Raw genomic sequence first — 14,910 nt, 5'->3', positions numbered from 1 at the left:
GAAATACTAACACAGGCCAGAATAACCAATCTGTATGGAAGTTCATTTCTGCCAGTTAAAGAAAAGAACATTTATGAAAACTTAGACTTGATTAAAATGACAGAAGAAAAAGTAGAAATTATGAGACAAAAGTTATACTTGATATTAAAACTAATAATTATGGGATAGACGACAAAAATTCAAAATTACGAGTTATCAAGACAAAAGTAATAAATGTTGACTTTTTAATCTCTTAATTCTAATTTACTTCAGCAATATTTTTTTTTTTCCATCAAGTTTTCATCGTTTTTTCTTTAACTGGCAGAAAATGGCTTCCATACAATTACATGTTAAAGTCCCTCGCAAAAAGAATTAAAAAAAAACAAAAAACTCCAACGTATGAAAAAGTGGAGCAGTAAGTATCAGTAAAACGCACAGCTGTATGACCACCATCCATTATTATCTGCTCTTCAGCCATGAACCACGTTTGTGTTGCAACCCACCTTCCAATCCAACAACCAAGTGAAATACTAATTTATATAGCAAAAAACAGTGTTTTTGTTGTTTGTATTAGTTAGTGGATATACTCAATTTTCTATTAAAATGAAATTAAAGTGTGCTAAAAAGAAAGAAGGAAGGTCAGTGTGTCAATTGACATAGTTCATTCAACACACATTCACTACTGGTGGGTTATACTGATTTGTTATTTGCTACTTGACAGCACATTTGGTGTTAAAGTAAAATATTAAAATCCATTTTGAGAGAATGATACTTCACTCAAAAGCTCTTAAATTCGCTGGCAGTTCATCCTGAGATACCAGCTCACATTGTCAGAAAAACTGCAACAACCACCGTTTCAAAAGCTTCGAGACAAAGAAAACCCTGCTTTGGCTCTATGTTTTAATAGAAGAAATCCTCGTGAACAGCTTTTTATTTGAAACAAACACAACAAATATTACAACTTGTTCTTTTCAGCCAAATACCACAGGATAATATTAACCAAGGCGTTCCCATCAGTGGTGTTTTAACAGCAATGTAGATTAATGCAGATGCAGTTATGTCCGTTAGATTAATGTAAAAATGTTAGTACACAAAAGTAATTGTAAAATGAGACAAACCACTGCATGCATAAGGAACAAACAAAACAAATTAGATGAGGGAATAGCGTTGTGAATAATACACAGAACAAACCATGCAACACAGAGATGACTTAAATTGAAGGACCAAAGGAAATGCTGATGAATGAAAGTGAGCTGGGTTGTTTCAAAATGATTACCTGAAAGAAAGTGTCTTTTGGCCTCCAAAACTTCACTTCGCACTGTCACCATTGTTAGAAAATGAAAAGATCCAGAAAAACAATCATTGGTTCAAAAATACATTTTGGGAGATCGACATGCAGTCCCAGAGTCAGCTGGCTGGTTCGTTTCCCAACACGCATCCTAGGCTGCTGAAGACAAGTCACCGCCGATGTCAGCCATGATGCTGTGAATCCATAGGTCCCTGGCCTCCACTGTAGTGTCCACCAGGTAAACTGTCAGCCTGCGTTCCCACAGCTCACCTTTAACCTCTGACAGCTCCCGCACACTCTCCACCTGGGCCACCAGTGCACGGTTCTCCACATGGTTCCTGAATAACATGGAGGCTTCCTCTGTCCACTGTTGCTGTGTCATACCTGTGGAACCAACAGGAGAGGGTATCAGTGCTCCACCTTGTGTTATCAAACATTACATTGCCTTTATGCGTTTCAATTTACTGAAACAGAATCCGACTCACCTGCCAGTTGTGCAGGGATGGCCTGGAAGGGCAGCTGTCTGAACTCCTCCACCAGGGGCTGGAGCAGAGAGCTTTGGACCAGCTCATGTTTTCCGTGGTCCAACTCGTAGATGGAAACCAACCCATTGGTCAGAATCCCCTTCACCTGCACGCGGTGCCAACTAGATAGGAGCAGGCAAAAGTTAAGCCATCAGACAATAGCATCGTCTTTTTTTTTTTTTTTACATTTTGTTAATCGGCACAAAATAGACAGGTTATCACCAATAATTTCTGAGATATATGCAATCAGTGCACAGGCAATCAAGGATAAGCAAGATATTCATATAGGAATAACTGCTATCAGTATGAATGCATTATCCTAAAGCATTATGCTGTTAAAATGTTTCCTTGTATGTAAAGTTTAACGGCAAAATGCTCCAAGATCTTATCAGACCATCTACTGTTTAAGGAGCCCCTGTGGTTTAATTATGAGATTTCTATCATGTGTTAATTTGACTTCTTGTGGTCATAATAATGTAAATGTTACATAAAGGATGTTAGCATGACTACTACTTTCATAGTCCCTGATGAAAGAACATAGTAGGTAAGCTATATGGCAGATTTGCGTCAGGTGTAAACACATTGATCACCGACTTCTTGTCTATTTTGGCTGCGTAGACCTCTCCTTTCTTCACATTGGTGGCGGTGTTGGTCTTCCACGTCTGGTTATAATAGAGGATCATCTCCCCCATCAACACGACCAGCTTATGCAGATCCTGCCATTGCTGCAGCACAAAGTGACCAGGGTGGCAGGCCACTGGCACGAAGACATCCATGTTCTGACCGGGCTGAAAGAAGGAGGTGTGTTACTGTTAATTGTTCCTTACAATGCTTACTAGTAGTCTGGTGACAGTGTAGACATGAATATCTATTCTATATCTGCTGACTGTTAATATTGTGACAACCTAACAAAACAGCTTTAGATTTTATGCACACATTTACGAATTATGAATCATAATATGGGAGAAGACAGACCACAACATACATGCATAAGTGGGCCACTAGAGAAAGTCTGTCCAGCTCCACATACCTGGGGGAGCTCCAGCGGGGGAGGCAGCGGAAGTGGCTGCATCGTGGTTTTGGTGGTCGTGTCTGGTAGAGGTGAGTTTCCTGCTCTGTCAACAGGTTGCCCAGAGAGGCTGCCAAGAGTCAACCTCTCCAGTAAAGCACTGTAAGCTAGAAACGTGGAAAAACAGGAATGCAAAACACCCTCAATTAATGTTGAGTTAGCACTATACATAAAACCCCATAAAACTCTTTGGAGGAGGTTTGACCAGACTTGTTTACGTATGCAAATACTGACTGTTGGTGGGAACCGCCCCAAAAGGCACTTTCTGTTGTGATGCGCAGTTATACCTGTATCCATGCTGCTGTTACTGCTGGTGACTGCGTTGTTGTTGTTCCGTGTTGTGAGTTTGTGCCACAGCTCTGACTGGGCCAGCTGATGGTTGAGGCTTTTGTCCAGCTGCTGACTGTCAGTGCCGATGAACAGGTACATATAGACCAGCCAGTCCCCTTTGTGCTGCTCCAATTTCAAGATCTCAAATGAGGAAGAGATGGAGAAAAAACAAAAAGGCACATGTACACAAACTTAGAGTGACCTTGAGGCCGTTGAGATTGTTTCACGCTGTTCTCTAACAAGGCCGTACTCGTAAGCTTGATTTGCAGTGTTTATATTTGGGATATTTGGAGCGACATCAACAAAACTGCTGCTGCTCCACACACCCTGTCAGTATGCTTCAAATAGTCAAGCCTTTATAATCAACATACACTGAGTGGCCACTTTATTAGGTACACCTTTTTAATAGACTACTACCCCTTATGCCTCCAGAACAGGCTGATTCCACAAGGTGCTGCAAACATCCCTGTGAGCATCAAACAGTTAAAGCGGATTTGTAAGCTGCACGTTCATGCTGCGATTGTCCTGTTCAACCACATCTCTATTGAACTGAGATCTGATTACCGTGGAGGCCACTGGAGTACACTGAACTCATCTTCATGTTGGTGAAACGAGGTTGAGATGACGCGTGCTTTGTGACACTGATTTCAACCCATCTGGTATTAACAAACATTCCATTGTTGAAATCACTTTGATCACATTTCTTTCCAATTTGGAAATTTTATCTGAACAACAACTGAACCTCTCTATCATGTCATTTTTATGCAGAGCTGCTGCCACATGAATACAAGATATTTGCATTAATGGGAGGAGAAGTGTGACTGAGAAAGTGGCCACTGAGTTTAATTTCCTGCTTTATTTGTTGCATGTTTGTGCTGTGGCAGCAATCATTGTGGGAAATAGAGTTGTGGGAATATTGAATTTAGATGTGTTAACTGTATGTTACCTTCATTTTACAGTCGTCAGAGCGCAGGACAATCTCCTTTACCCACAGAACAGCCTCAGGGCTCCAGTCCCCCTGTGGAACGGTGAGGTCAGCCAGGCGACATTTGGTAGCCTGAAGAAAGCAACAAAAACAAGTACAGATGTTTGGAACATGGGTTCAAAACAAATAAAACATTGTTGAAGTACCATAGATAAGAGTTTCAAATCCATGAAGAGCAAAGGATTCTTCTCCATCTACTGAACTGGTTGAGTAAGGTGCAACTACTCCCACAACAGGAGCACACACAAACAACTGACCTGTGGTGGGATGACTATGAATTGTTTGAGGAAAAGAGGGGGGAACTCTCTGAGAGCTGTGACCTCTACAGTTGCTGGAACACCCAAGTCAATGAAGAGGATCTCCATCACTCTGTTGCCGTACATGGTGGTGATCTGAAAACAAGAGCAACAACATGTGAGTGAGTGGGTGCCAGAGACATTTGACTTGAAACTGTCTGCTCAACTAAACAATATCCCAGTACTTTCAATGTCCAAATTTATTTAAGGCTTTTAATTTTAAGCTTTTAAAAGGAAATACATTTGATTGACGCTGTTCTTACCTCCACTCTGGACCACTTTCCTTTGTAGCGGGCGAGACAGAACTTGCCACTGTAGGGTCTAGACACCAGGGACTCAGGAGTCACCTGGAAGGAACAATTACTAGTTATGAAAACTATAAAAAACCCTATACAAGAGAGAAAATAAAGACAGGTAATAAACAACAGCAATCTGTGAACACCAGACCAATACGTTTCACAGCATCGACTGGGGAGAGGTCAAAGTCATCGACCAGAAGTAAGTGGACAGCCAGAGAGAGAGAGATCAAGGAGGCCATAATGTATGCATTGGGAATCAGTGAATTTTACTTAACATCACTTTTATGTAGCCACATCCCAGTCAGGGACATCAGCTGGCAGCTGCTGATCATTCCCTGTCAATTGCCTATTTTAACATTTTTGATTGGGTTGTAGCATCAACTGCAACATGCTCAAAAGGTCAGAGATTTACAACAACAGTGTTTTGTTTGTGATGCAGTTTGGGTTTACTATTGATCTAAATATTTGGATAAAGTTATCCCTGCTTTTATCAGATCACATCTCAATGACTGTAAAACACTGTTTGCCTGCCTCTGTCAACACAAGCTCAGCTCTTAAGAACAAGGTGTAGAGCCCAACCTACAGGTCGGATTTTATAAAGCATTAACCAAATACTTTCCCCGTGATAACGAGTTAATTTCATTAGTTTTCTCGAGATCTCGAGTTATTATCTCGAAATAACAACTGCCATTTTCCCGAGATAAAGATATAATTAATTCGAGATAACGGGATAATTCTCTCAAGATAACGAAACTCTGTTTTCCCGAGATAACAATATTAATTCGAGATCTCGAGATAATGACTGTGATATGATAGGCCTGAGATTATGGAGATGCCCGGGACCTCGTAGCTGGTCTGCTATGTAGTTAACAACGACATCAGGCTCACTTTAGATTGCGCCGCTGATATAGCTGAAGCCTCGCTAACCGTCTTTTTAGATTACGCACACTAATGTGTATATTATCTGTAATAGCATAATGCTATTCAAGCCTGTGTCAGGCCTTGATTGAAAAGATATGTGATGCTGTGATCGATGCTCCTGCTCCTCTGAATGATGTTTCCTGCAATGATTTAATATCTCAAGATCTCAAATTAATTATATCATTATCTCGGGAAAACAAAGTTTTGTTATCTCGAGATCTCGAGAAAATTATCCCGTTATCACTGGAAAACGGCAGTTGTTATTTCGAGATAATAAATTGAGATCTCGAGAAAACAAATGAAATTAACTCGTTATCACGGGAAAACGGAGGAAATAAAATGTATGAATGCATGGCCCTTTAGGGCTTCCGTACAAAAGTGATATTAAAACTACACTGTTGGTATTCTTTATACCTACCTATCAAATAATATAATTCAATTCACTGTAAACCTAAACATTTTGTACAACACTGTTAAACCAACATTATGAAGAAATTGTCATTTGTGCGATTTTGAGCCCCCCACAGTTTTTGTCATAAATATAAATCCCAGGTCTGTAAAAGGTTGTCAGACATAATGTAGGTGCTAACTACAAACAAAACTCACTACATCATAACTATGTTATGTGTTGAAAACATATGTTGAAGTAAACATGTATGTAACGCTGTTATCCTCCCCTCTCTCTGAAGTTACATAGTGCAGAAACAAGTGATGGGGAGGCGGAGTGGCTGAGACAGAGACACCATTCTCCCCATTACAAGACACTGTACCATCAACATGTTTTTGAAGCTGTTATTTTAGGCAGCCTGTCTGTTAGTACTAAAATGGAGATATTCATGAACTCCTAAAGTCTTGTCTACCTGGGAGGTAAAGATGGCCTCTGTTTCCTCCAGCAACTTGCCGAGTCTTGCAACTCCTCTGGAGGGCAGCTGACAGTGGATGATACTATCTGTACACACATTTGTGACACACACGTCCTGATAGGTGGCATTCACCTAGAGGCGACAGAAACATTCATGTTAGATAATAACGGGGAGAGTGATGTCAGTGAAGACCTCACAATCTGTTGGTTTTAAGTGCAACTGAATAAAACTCTACTACTTGTGTCTACTGTACATCAACATGAGAACAGTACAAAAGCACCACTCGCTAGTACAGCAGAGCCAAATAAAAAATATGAGAAAGTGCTCTTCCACTGGCATTTAATTGGCTTCATACATGCAGCACACTACACATGTAGTTAGCGCCACCCTTCTTACAGTCAGAGGGTTGTCCATGGTCTTGTCCCGCAGAGCCTTCAGGCAGGTGGCGTTGATGTTGACGTCATCATCCTGAGAAGTGTCGTACAGCACTGCCAAGGGCATCTCTCCCTGCTGACACGGCTCTAATGCCTCCATCAGCAGGATCTTTCCAACCGCCAACTTGTCTAAGGAGGACACCACCAGTGGATGGGAGCTAAATGCCTCTAGACCTGGGAGGTAAGGAAGGTAAAGACAGGTGGGAAGATGAGGGATGAGGGAGAGGATCAGGGCTATTAGTGACCCCTGACTCATGTTGTCCACTGGCCAATGTAAACATTTTGTCTGTTCTGTTGTAACATCTTTGATCCACATCAGTTACATAAGAAAAAGTCTGCACCTGCAAGTCTAACATTAGTAGCCTGGAATGGCAGTGATAAGAAGTCCTGGTGCAGCTCCAGCAGATTAGTCCCACTGGTTTCCACAGAGAAGCCGTGGTCTAAATAGTACACCTGGCAAACAGACACACAACAGTTCATTTCTACAAAAACACAGAACCACACCGCTTGAGATTTTGCATGGATTTGTGTTTTAAAATGATGAATCTGTTTGAAACTGATTAACATACATTGTTAGTAAAAACAAATCGACAACTACCTACAAACAACTCAATCTTTATTTGTGTAGCGCCAATTCACAACAAAAGTCATCTCATGACACTAATACATTGGACTTATAAAGCGCTTTTCTGAACACTCAAAGACACTTAACAAAGAAAACAAACATTGAGCAGGTCTACAAGCTATTTAACTAACTAAACAAGTTACCTTGACCTTGTCACAGCCCATAACCTCCATGACCTGCGCTCTGGCAAGCTCGTCTCCATCCTCCCCTCTGACTGCTACCAGCTGACCAACAACAGGGTTAGACAGAGTGTGGTGCGAAGAGCTTCGGCTGTAGAAGGAGTGCATGGCTTCCTCCATGGCCTCCTGGGCATTGGAGTAGCTCTCACCTACATATCTGAATGGACAGACAAACATTAGTCCTCGAACACCGTAGCCTAGATGTTGCATTAGCAAATCAAATGTGAGTGGTTGCTCATATTTCACTCCTCACAAAGCTTTGAGGTTGTTTTTTTTTTAGTAGGTGGACTACTCTTCTGTTCCTGTACCTGTGTTAAAAATAATGCTGTTTCCAGCTTCAGGGACTATTACATTCATGTCTAACAATAATGTGTGCCTCACCTTATAGTAACAGCATTGCTGTTCTTGGCATCAGTAATCAGCACAGAGGGGTACTGCTCTGACGGACGAACCAGAGGAGGTGGCATCACAGAACCCACGACCTCCAGACCAGAAGGAAGAGGATGGCGACTGCACTCCTGACCGTCTGTGGCTTCCATGTGTGCACTGTTGTAGATATACAGGATGGCCTGACCACAGGACAGAGAATCAATGACAAACACGTTAATAAATACAAATATTTAAACACAATAACCAGCAGATTAATCAATAATGAAATTAATTGTTTGTTGCAGCCCTTTTGTACATTGTGTTAACTCTGGTACAAGCTGTGCAACCTCATTCACTTACCTTCTTTTTGTTGTGTGGTATGGGGTACTCCACAGTGCATATATCCAGCAAGAGGGACAAGTTATCCAGAATCTCTTCAGGGAACGGCACCTTGTAAGTGTCCATAAAGAGTTTGGGCAAAGCATGGGCCCACAGACCATGACTGTTCTTTGACAGAAGCTCCTTTATTCTCTGACGCACCTCAGCTGGCACGACGACAGTGGAAGATTTTATGGGGGAGCAAGGGGCAGAATCGGAAGTAGGGGAGAAGGTGACCTTCAAAAGGGGTAAAATGTCAGAGCCGGTTTGCAAGGGGGAAGCCAGTGGTGGAGCATTTTGTTTGGGGTTGAGAGTAGCTGTAGGCAAGTTGTGATTATCTTTACATCCACCATTGGCATTAATTGCAAGATTGATACATGTGGGCAGCCAGGGAGCAAGAGCTGGGTTGAGGGCAGGGCTGCGCAGTGTGACCGATGACAACAGCTTGCCTGAAGAGGCAGTGACAGGTTGTGAAGGAAAAATGAAGTTGGGCTTAGCCAAGGGGGAAGCTGTAAGTTTAGGAACATGGAAAGAAGGGACATGAGTGGAAGGCTGTTCAGTTGATGAGGGAGGTGATGAAATGGGTGTGGTGATGGTGCCCGAATCAGTGGCTGATTTTGGCGGAGTGGTGATTCGTTGAGGGACAGTGGAAGGTTTAGGAGGCTGAGGAGGGTAGATGAGGCAGTCAGTTCGGTGGGTGCTGGAAGATTTCTCAACCTGTGAAGGCCAGATGAGCCGGACACAGAGAAGAGAAGGAAAGAGACTTTAACTCCAGTCAACTACTGTTGAGGTTGGGTACAGGTTCGGGGGGGGGGAAAAAAAACAGTAAATGAACATACATCTACAATTGGAAAAAACAACCACTGTTATCAACTTGTGTATTTAAACAGCATCAGATAATTCCCCCCCCAAAAGATAGATGAGGCATTATACCTATGAGGCTTCACAATACCTACTTTATTTGACTGGGGGTATAACTATTGGCACAAATAAAAGTTCCTGACTCACCACACAGATGTCTGTCCACTTTTCCAAATCTGTAAGTGCCTGAGGGTGGAGCTCCTGACTGAACATTTCTCTGTAGACCACCGACAGTTTAGACATCCACAATCCACTGCAGTATTTCTGCAGGAGCTGACTTACTCTGCTCTGCACCAGCTCCTCACTATATGACTGAGGAAAATCACAATTCAAATAAATAAAACAGAAACTACAAATTACAAAATAAACTAATAATTAAAAAGGGATGACAGAAAATGACTGCAGTTACATCAGTGATTGGGGGTGTGGCATGAGTGCTGCATACATAAACACAGGATTGACGTATTAAAAGGCAAACACTGACAAATTTTCTGCTCGTCTAATGTAGGACTTCATTACAATCCTTCAGGGTGCTACCAGCCAGAAGCAACAATTCATTGAATGTCATTTTTTTAACAGCAGTAGGTCTATGCAGTTAAATTTGGAGCTTTTATAGGGGAGTAATAAGGAAAACACATAATGCAATGCGGTGCAATTCAAATCAAATCAAATCAAATCAAATCAAATTTTATTTGTATAGCCCAAATTCACAAATCACAGTTTGCCTCAGAGGGCTTTACAATCTGTACAGAGACGACACCCTCTGTCCTTCGACCCTCGATTCGAGTGAGGAAAAGCTTGCCCCCTTCAGTTGTACGCTGTCATGTCATTTTGTGCAGAATAGAAACACAGAACATTTCTGTCTGTACCTGGGATTGGTTAGGTGTCGACACCTCAGCAGGCTTCTCTGTGAAAAGTTATGCAATGTAGAAGGTTAACAAGTGCTGATGTCAGTAACAGGATGCAGCAGATTAATTCAGCAGATAGTCATTTTTTGTTGTGATCAGTGTTTTACAAAATTAATATGATAAACTGGTCTGCAATTACTTCCTCAATGACAAGTGAAAAAGTTATCAGTGCTGTCTTTTACTCCCCAGCGATTGGACAATATAACAACTAAGCTGATCTGCTGGATTATCACTAGGGCCAATAAAGAGTTTTTTTTTGTTTCAAATCGATCGGCTATATGAAGCACAATTTATCTGATCCCATGTTTATTGTGATGCTGTGTTATCCTGGCTCCACTAGCTGTCAAACAAATCAAAATAAAATAAAGTAAAATTGCCAAGGGTATTGAGTTATCTTGGACAATATAGAAATTGTAAAGGGGTATTTTTTCATATTGAATTATCTATTTTAGGCCATGTGCAGCTGTACTATGAAAGACAAGTATTGGATATGTACAGGGTGAAAAACCTGGAAATATTAAACAATATATGATAAAAAAAAACACCTTGTTGAATGAATAATCCAGCTATTTCAACCCTGATTTATATTCAAAGATGATGAGGATACACACCAAGAAGGTCCCACATACCTTTGGGCATCTGGTGGCAGTTTGAAAAGCTGATCTTCTTTCTGTTGGCAACATAGCAGTATTTAAAGCATAATGTGCTTCATGTCATTCAATACAAACATCTTGCTGAAGTTCTTGATACAATAATAAGTTAATACAGGTTGGTCCAGTGGTTCTTGCTTCAATAAATTTAAGGGTTCCTATTAAAATATATTCAAAAATGTCTTCCCATCTCACTGCTAACACATTAAATGAACCATGACCAATATTTTTAGCATTACATACTATTAAAAAGTGGTGCTAGCAAGCTAACCTGTATATGTGTGTAGTTTTGATTTGTAAACTCAAAATATATATATAGCTGTCAAAAATTAACACTGTATATAGAAGAACCAGGTTAGCTGCATAAGGTTTGCCTGCATGTGTACATTAACCTTTCAGGCACGGCACACTGTTTTACAGCTGGTTGCGGAGCCGGCACTCTGTGCTGAACAGGGGTAGTGGAGCTCAACGTTGGGTCCAACTGCCTGATGTTTAAGGGAAACAAATGCAGCAACATTGGTTAATTCATTTCTCAATTCACTTAAAAGGAAACTCAACCAATTTTACACATTAAAAAGTGTGTTAACAGGTCTTGGGGAGTTCTACTGCATATGTGAAAAAAGTAGTATAAAGCATTTTGGGGCTCCAGAGGAAGCTGCACGTAATCTGATAAATTGACAATGATGTCATTTAGTGGCTATGTTGTATTGTGGGTAATGTAGGAGCCAGGTTTTGAAAAAGGGAAGAGGAATGTGTGGATTAAATGTGATATCGCTGATTCTGCTACATGATTTTGATCATTCGTTATTGAGCTGTTCATTATGCATTTAAGCCATTAAGTGAAATCACTGGATGCAATTTCTCAAATACATGCAGGTTCCTCTGGAGCCACAAAATGCTTTACACTACTTTTTTCACATATGCAGTGGTGCTCCCCAAGACCTATAAACACACTTTAATGTGTGAAAAGTGGTAGAGTGAGAAGTTAAAGCACAGACAAAAGATTAAACACTATTTAGGATTACAAAAACTGATATGCAAGAAAAAAGGGTTATAACTGAAGAATATCACTAATAGCAGCTACAGCAGATATCTATTGACAGCAGATATTGGTCACCTGTAGTCTCCTGAGGACCTGCAGCCTTTGTAGTTGAGTTTATGGGGCCGCGTATAGTTAGCTATCCAGTTAGAGGCATCACCAGATGAGGGTTGGCGGAGAGAAGACCTTGGCCTCACTAGAAGCAGTGTGAGGTCAGAGTGAAACAAAGGGTGGTGGGTTACAGGCAAAGTTGTTCAGAATGTGTTGCTACTCTCTTAGTACGAAGGCTTTTGCAGAGACAGAGCCCTGAAGTAAGAAACAAAGCTGTTTGTGTGTCTCCTACCATTGAGCATGTATGGGTTGGAAGGTTTGAACCTCATCCTGCAATTGACCACTTGGGAGCGGCCAGATTTCTTGGAGCTCTTCTGTCTGGCGACCAACTCAGCAATGTGGGCTGTCTCTTGACACACTGCAGCAAAGCATTTAATCTACAAAGCAGGTTCATTGTTACACTTAGAAATTCATAAAATTGTTAAGTAAAATTCAGCACACTTCTGAGGATTGAGCTAAATCTTAGGAAGTACAAACTTTTCTTTTGAGATTTTCAATTCTGTGTTCATGCTAGCTGCCCGTACAATACATGAATGTAAAAATATATCAATCACACCATGTCAGGCAAAGTAAAATCACAACTCGGTCAGACAATATCATTCTTTTTTAAAAAAAAAGAAAACAGTCCTCACCTCACCCATGCAGTACTCAATGCGGACCACGGATGGGATGCTTCGGAGGTAGTCCTCGAGTTTTGAGTAGCCCAGCTTCTTCAGCGGGATGCTCTCTCCGCACAGATCTTTGTATTCTGACTGGAGTCTATACATAGACACGCCAGTCTTGCTGGACTGGAGCACAGACCGCAACATTTTTTTGATGGACTCGCTGTCCGACATACTGGTAAGTTTACACTGAAACAAAAACAGCACAGAAAATATAACTCAGTATGGTTTTGAACTGCACAAGTACACCAACAACATCTGAAGGATCAATCAAAAGGCGATGTTGCTGTACTTTTAACGCCCTGATAACTGTTCCCAAAGCATTGTGTCATTATCATTGGGAACAAGCTACGCTCAACCTGTAAGTGCTACGTTCCTTTTAACTTTTGGAGACAATATGATACAAAAGTAACACGACTCCAAGTAAAGTGCTTCAACATTGTATGGGAGTTTGTGAAGGTACTTCACATTTTGACAGTCGATTCATCCGTTCATTAACATTGTTAAGAAAATTTAAAAGCATAACATTAGAGAAAGGGAGCCTGTGACATTTATGGCAAAATGCAAGCTGTGACAGTCAAACCTGACAATGAATAATTTGTGTAGCTATGAGCCAGTTATTTAATCTTGGATAGATGCAGGATATTTTCTCCCCCCGAAATAATTCCAATGTGAACAAAACGTTCATATTAAGCCACTTTGTTGTCAACACATTCCTACGGAGCCCCCATGGTGTCAGTCCAGAAAAAAAAAGCTCTGTACTAAACTGAGGGAACCGATTACTAAACTGTGCGCACAGTTTACTAAACTGAGGGAACAGATTACTAAACTGTGCACAGTTTAATAAACTGAGGGAACAGATTGATACACTTGGCAACCCATGCCTACAGATATGTCGTCAGCTACTTCTTTTCAACATTGCGACCACACCGCACCTCACAGGTAAGTCAATGTATCAATATTAACGAGTAGCCTTACAGGTAATGCTATATTGTGTTTAACATTGTACATTGACCGCTTTCGTAACGTTGCATTTATTGTGTTTGTCACGTCAAACGCATCTTTCAGTTGGAGGCAAGTTTAGCAATCTGTTCCCTCAGTTTAGTACAGGGCTTTTTTTTTCTCGACTGACACCAGGGGGGCTCCGTACATTCCTGATTACTTTTGTAGTTGACGTTATTTGTGAAAGCCGAGATTAAACACTGAAGTGTAGCAGTTCAGGACAATAGAGACTAGAATCAAGATAATCAAACAACAAATTCGTGAATCTTGGACATTCATTTTCGGACTCAGCGTCCACGGAGGCATCAGGCCCTGTCCGTCCTCCGGCTATCGCCAAACTGATCGTCGCGAGATGGTCGATGTGGGCGTTAGCTAACAGCTAACAGCCCGTTTGCAGCTAGCACCTAGCCATAAAATAAAGTTTATTTCGGCCCACAATTAACCCGTCACCAACTAGAAAAAAAACATTTGCGACGTGAGCTTACATTTATTAAAAATAAAGATGTTTCCATGTTTGCCTTACCTGTAACTTTAGCCTGCTAACGGTAGCCAAACTGCTAGACTCTTCTTCCGCAGCGTTTAAAATCACGCACACGCCCACACATGTTCAGAAGGTCACTGCCAATGTTGACTTTAAATGTGCCTCAAACTTATCTAATGAACAACTGATACCACGTTTTAGTTGATCAAGCAACTTGTGAATCTTCTAGAAAGGGTCGTTGGATTAATTTTCTTTTAGCTGAAAGCTTTTTAGGATGTTGTAAACGTTAAGTCAACGTTCTTCTTCGTTGGTTTAAGAGCGGTTTGCATCCGAAATGTTGCATTACCGCCCCCTACTGCTGGAAAGTGAGACTCAGTTTTCCATTTTTAAAACAAACAAATACAAACAAACAAATAAAAATGCCCTAATAAATAAATAAATAAATCAATAGGCCTTCACAAATAAATAAATAAATAGGTCTTCATAAATAAATAAACACATTTCCCCACCCCTCATCCAACTCTCTGTCAGCCATTAAGAGCATTATAGGCCCACTTATACCACACAGTGAATCACATCAATGCAGCTGTCCCACTTTTTTTTATTTCAAACTCGAATAATTTGCTTGCCATTGTACAGGTTCTCAAAATGACTATA

The 14,910-nt window shown here is 40.9% G+C and overlaps 1 protein-coding gene across 1 annotated transcript; it reads right to left on the bottom strand.

Moving 5' to 3' along the window:
• Nucleotides 1-892: 892 nt before the first annotated feature.
• Nucleotides 893-14,575, bottom strand: tdrd7a (tudor domain containing 7 a). Its single transcript, XM_084341445.1, has 22 exons — nucleotides 14,296-14,575; nucleotides 12,741-12,959; nucleotides 12,341-12,485; nucleotides 12,076-12,193; nucleotides 11,351-11,443; nucleotides 10,938-10,978; nucleotides 10,270-10,307; nucleotides 9,548-9,712; nucleotides 8,522-9,256; nucleotides 8,174-8,361; nucleotides 7,757-7,949; nucleotides 7,330-7,441; nucleotides 6,951-7,162; nucleotides 6,552-6,686; nucleotides 4,735-4,818; nucleotides 4,433-4,567; nucleotides 4,137-4,247; nucleotides 3,148-3,331; nucleotides 2,822-2,967; nucleotides 2,386-2,579; nucleotides 1,753-1,913; nucleotides 893-1,651 (listed from the first exon to the last, which is right to left on the bottom strand). The coding sequence occupies exons 2-22, from the start codon at nucleotides 12,942-12,944 to the stop codon at nucleotides 1,419-1,421; spliced, it is 3,627 nt and encodes a 1,208-aa protein (XP_084197571.1). The 5' UTR covers nucleotides 12,945-12,959; nucleotides 14,296-14,575; the 3' UTR covers nucleotides 893-1,418.
• Nucleotides 14,576-14,910: the final 335 nt, after the last annotated feature.

This window comes from Pagrus pagrus, assembly GCF_965226575.1.
Source record: "Pagrus pagrus genome assembly, chromosome: 2".
NCBI lineage: Eukaryota > Metazoa > Chordata > Actinopteri > Spariformes > Sparidae > Pagrus > Pagrus pagrus.
The sequence above is the reverse complement of the archived record's forward strand: the minus strand, read 5'-3'. Positions and strand labels throughout refer to the sequence as shown.

What these genes read in the sequence shown, in the direction of transcription:
- tdrd7a (XM_084341445.1), bottom strand. Translation starts at nt 12,944, where the DNA reads ATGTCGGACAGCGAGTCCATCAAAAAAATGTTGCGGTCTGTGCTCCAG. An exon ending in CTGCCACCAGATGCCCAAAG is followed by an intron (nt 10,308 to 10,937) that starts GTATGTGGGACC and finishes AACTTTTCACAG; the next exon opens with AGAAGCCTGCTGAGGTGTCG. An exon ending in TGGGCTGTGACAAGGTCAAG is followed by an intron (nt 7,442 to 7,756) that starts GTAACTTGTTTA and finishes TCTGTTTGCCAG; the next exon opens with GTGTACTATTTAGACCACGG.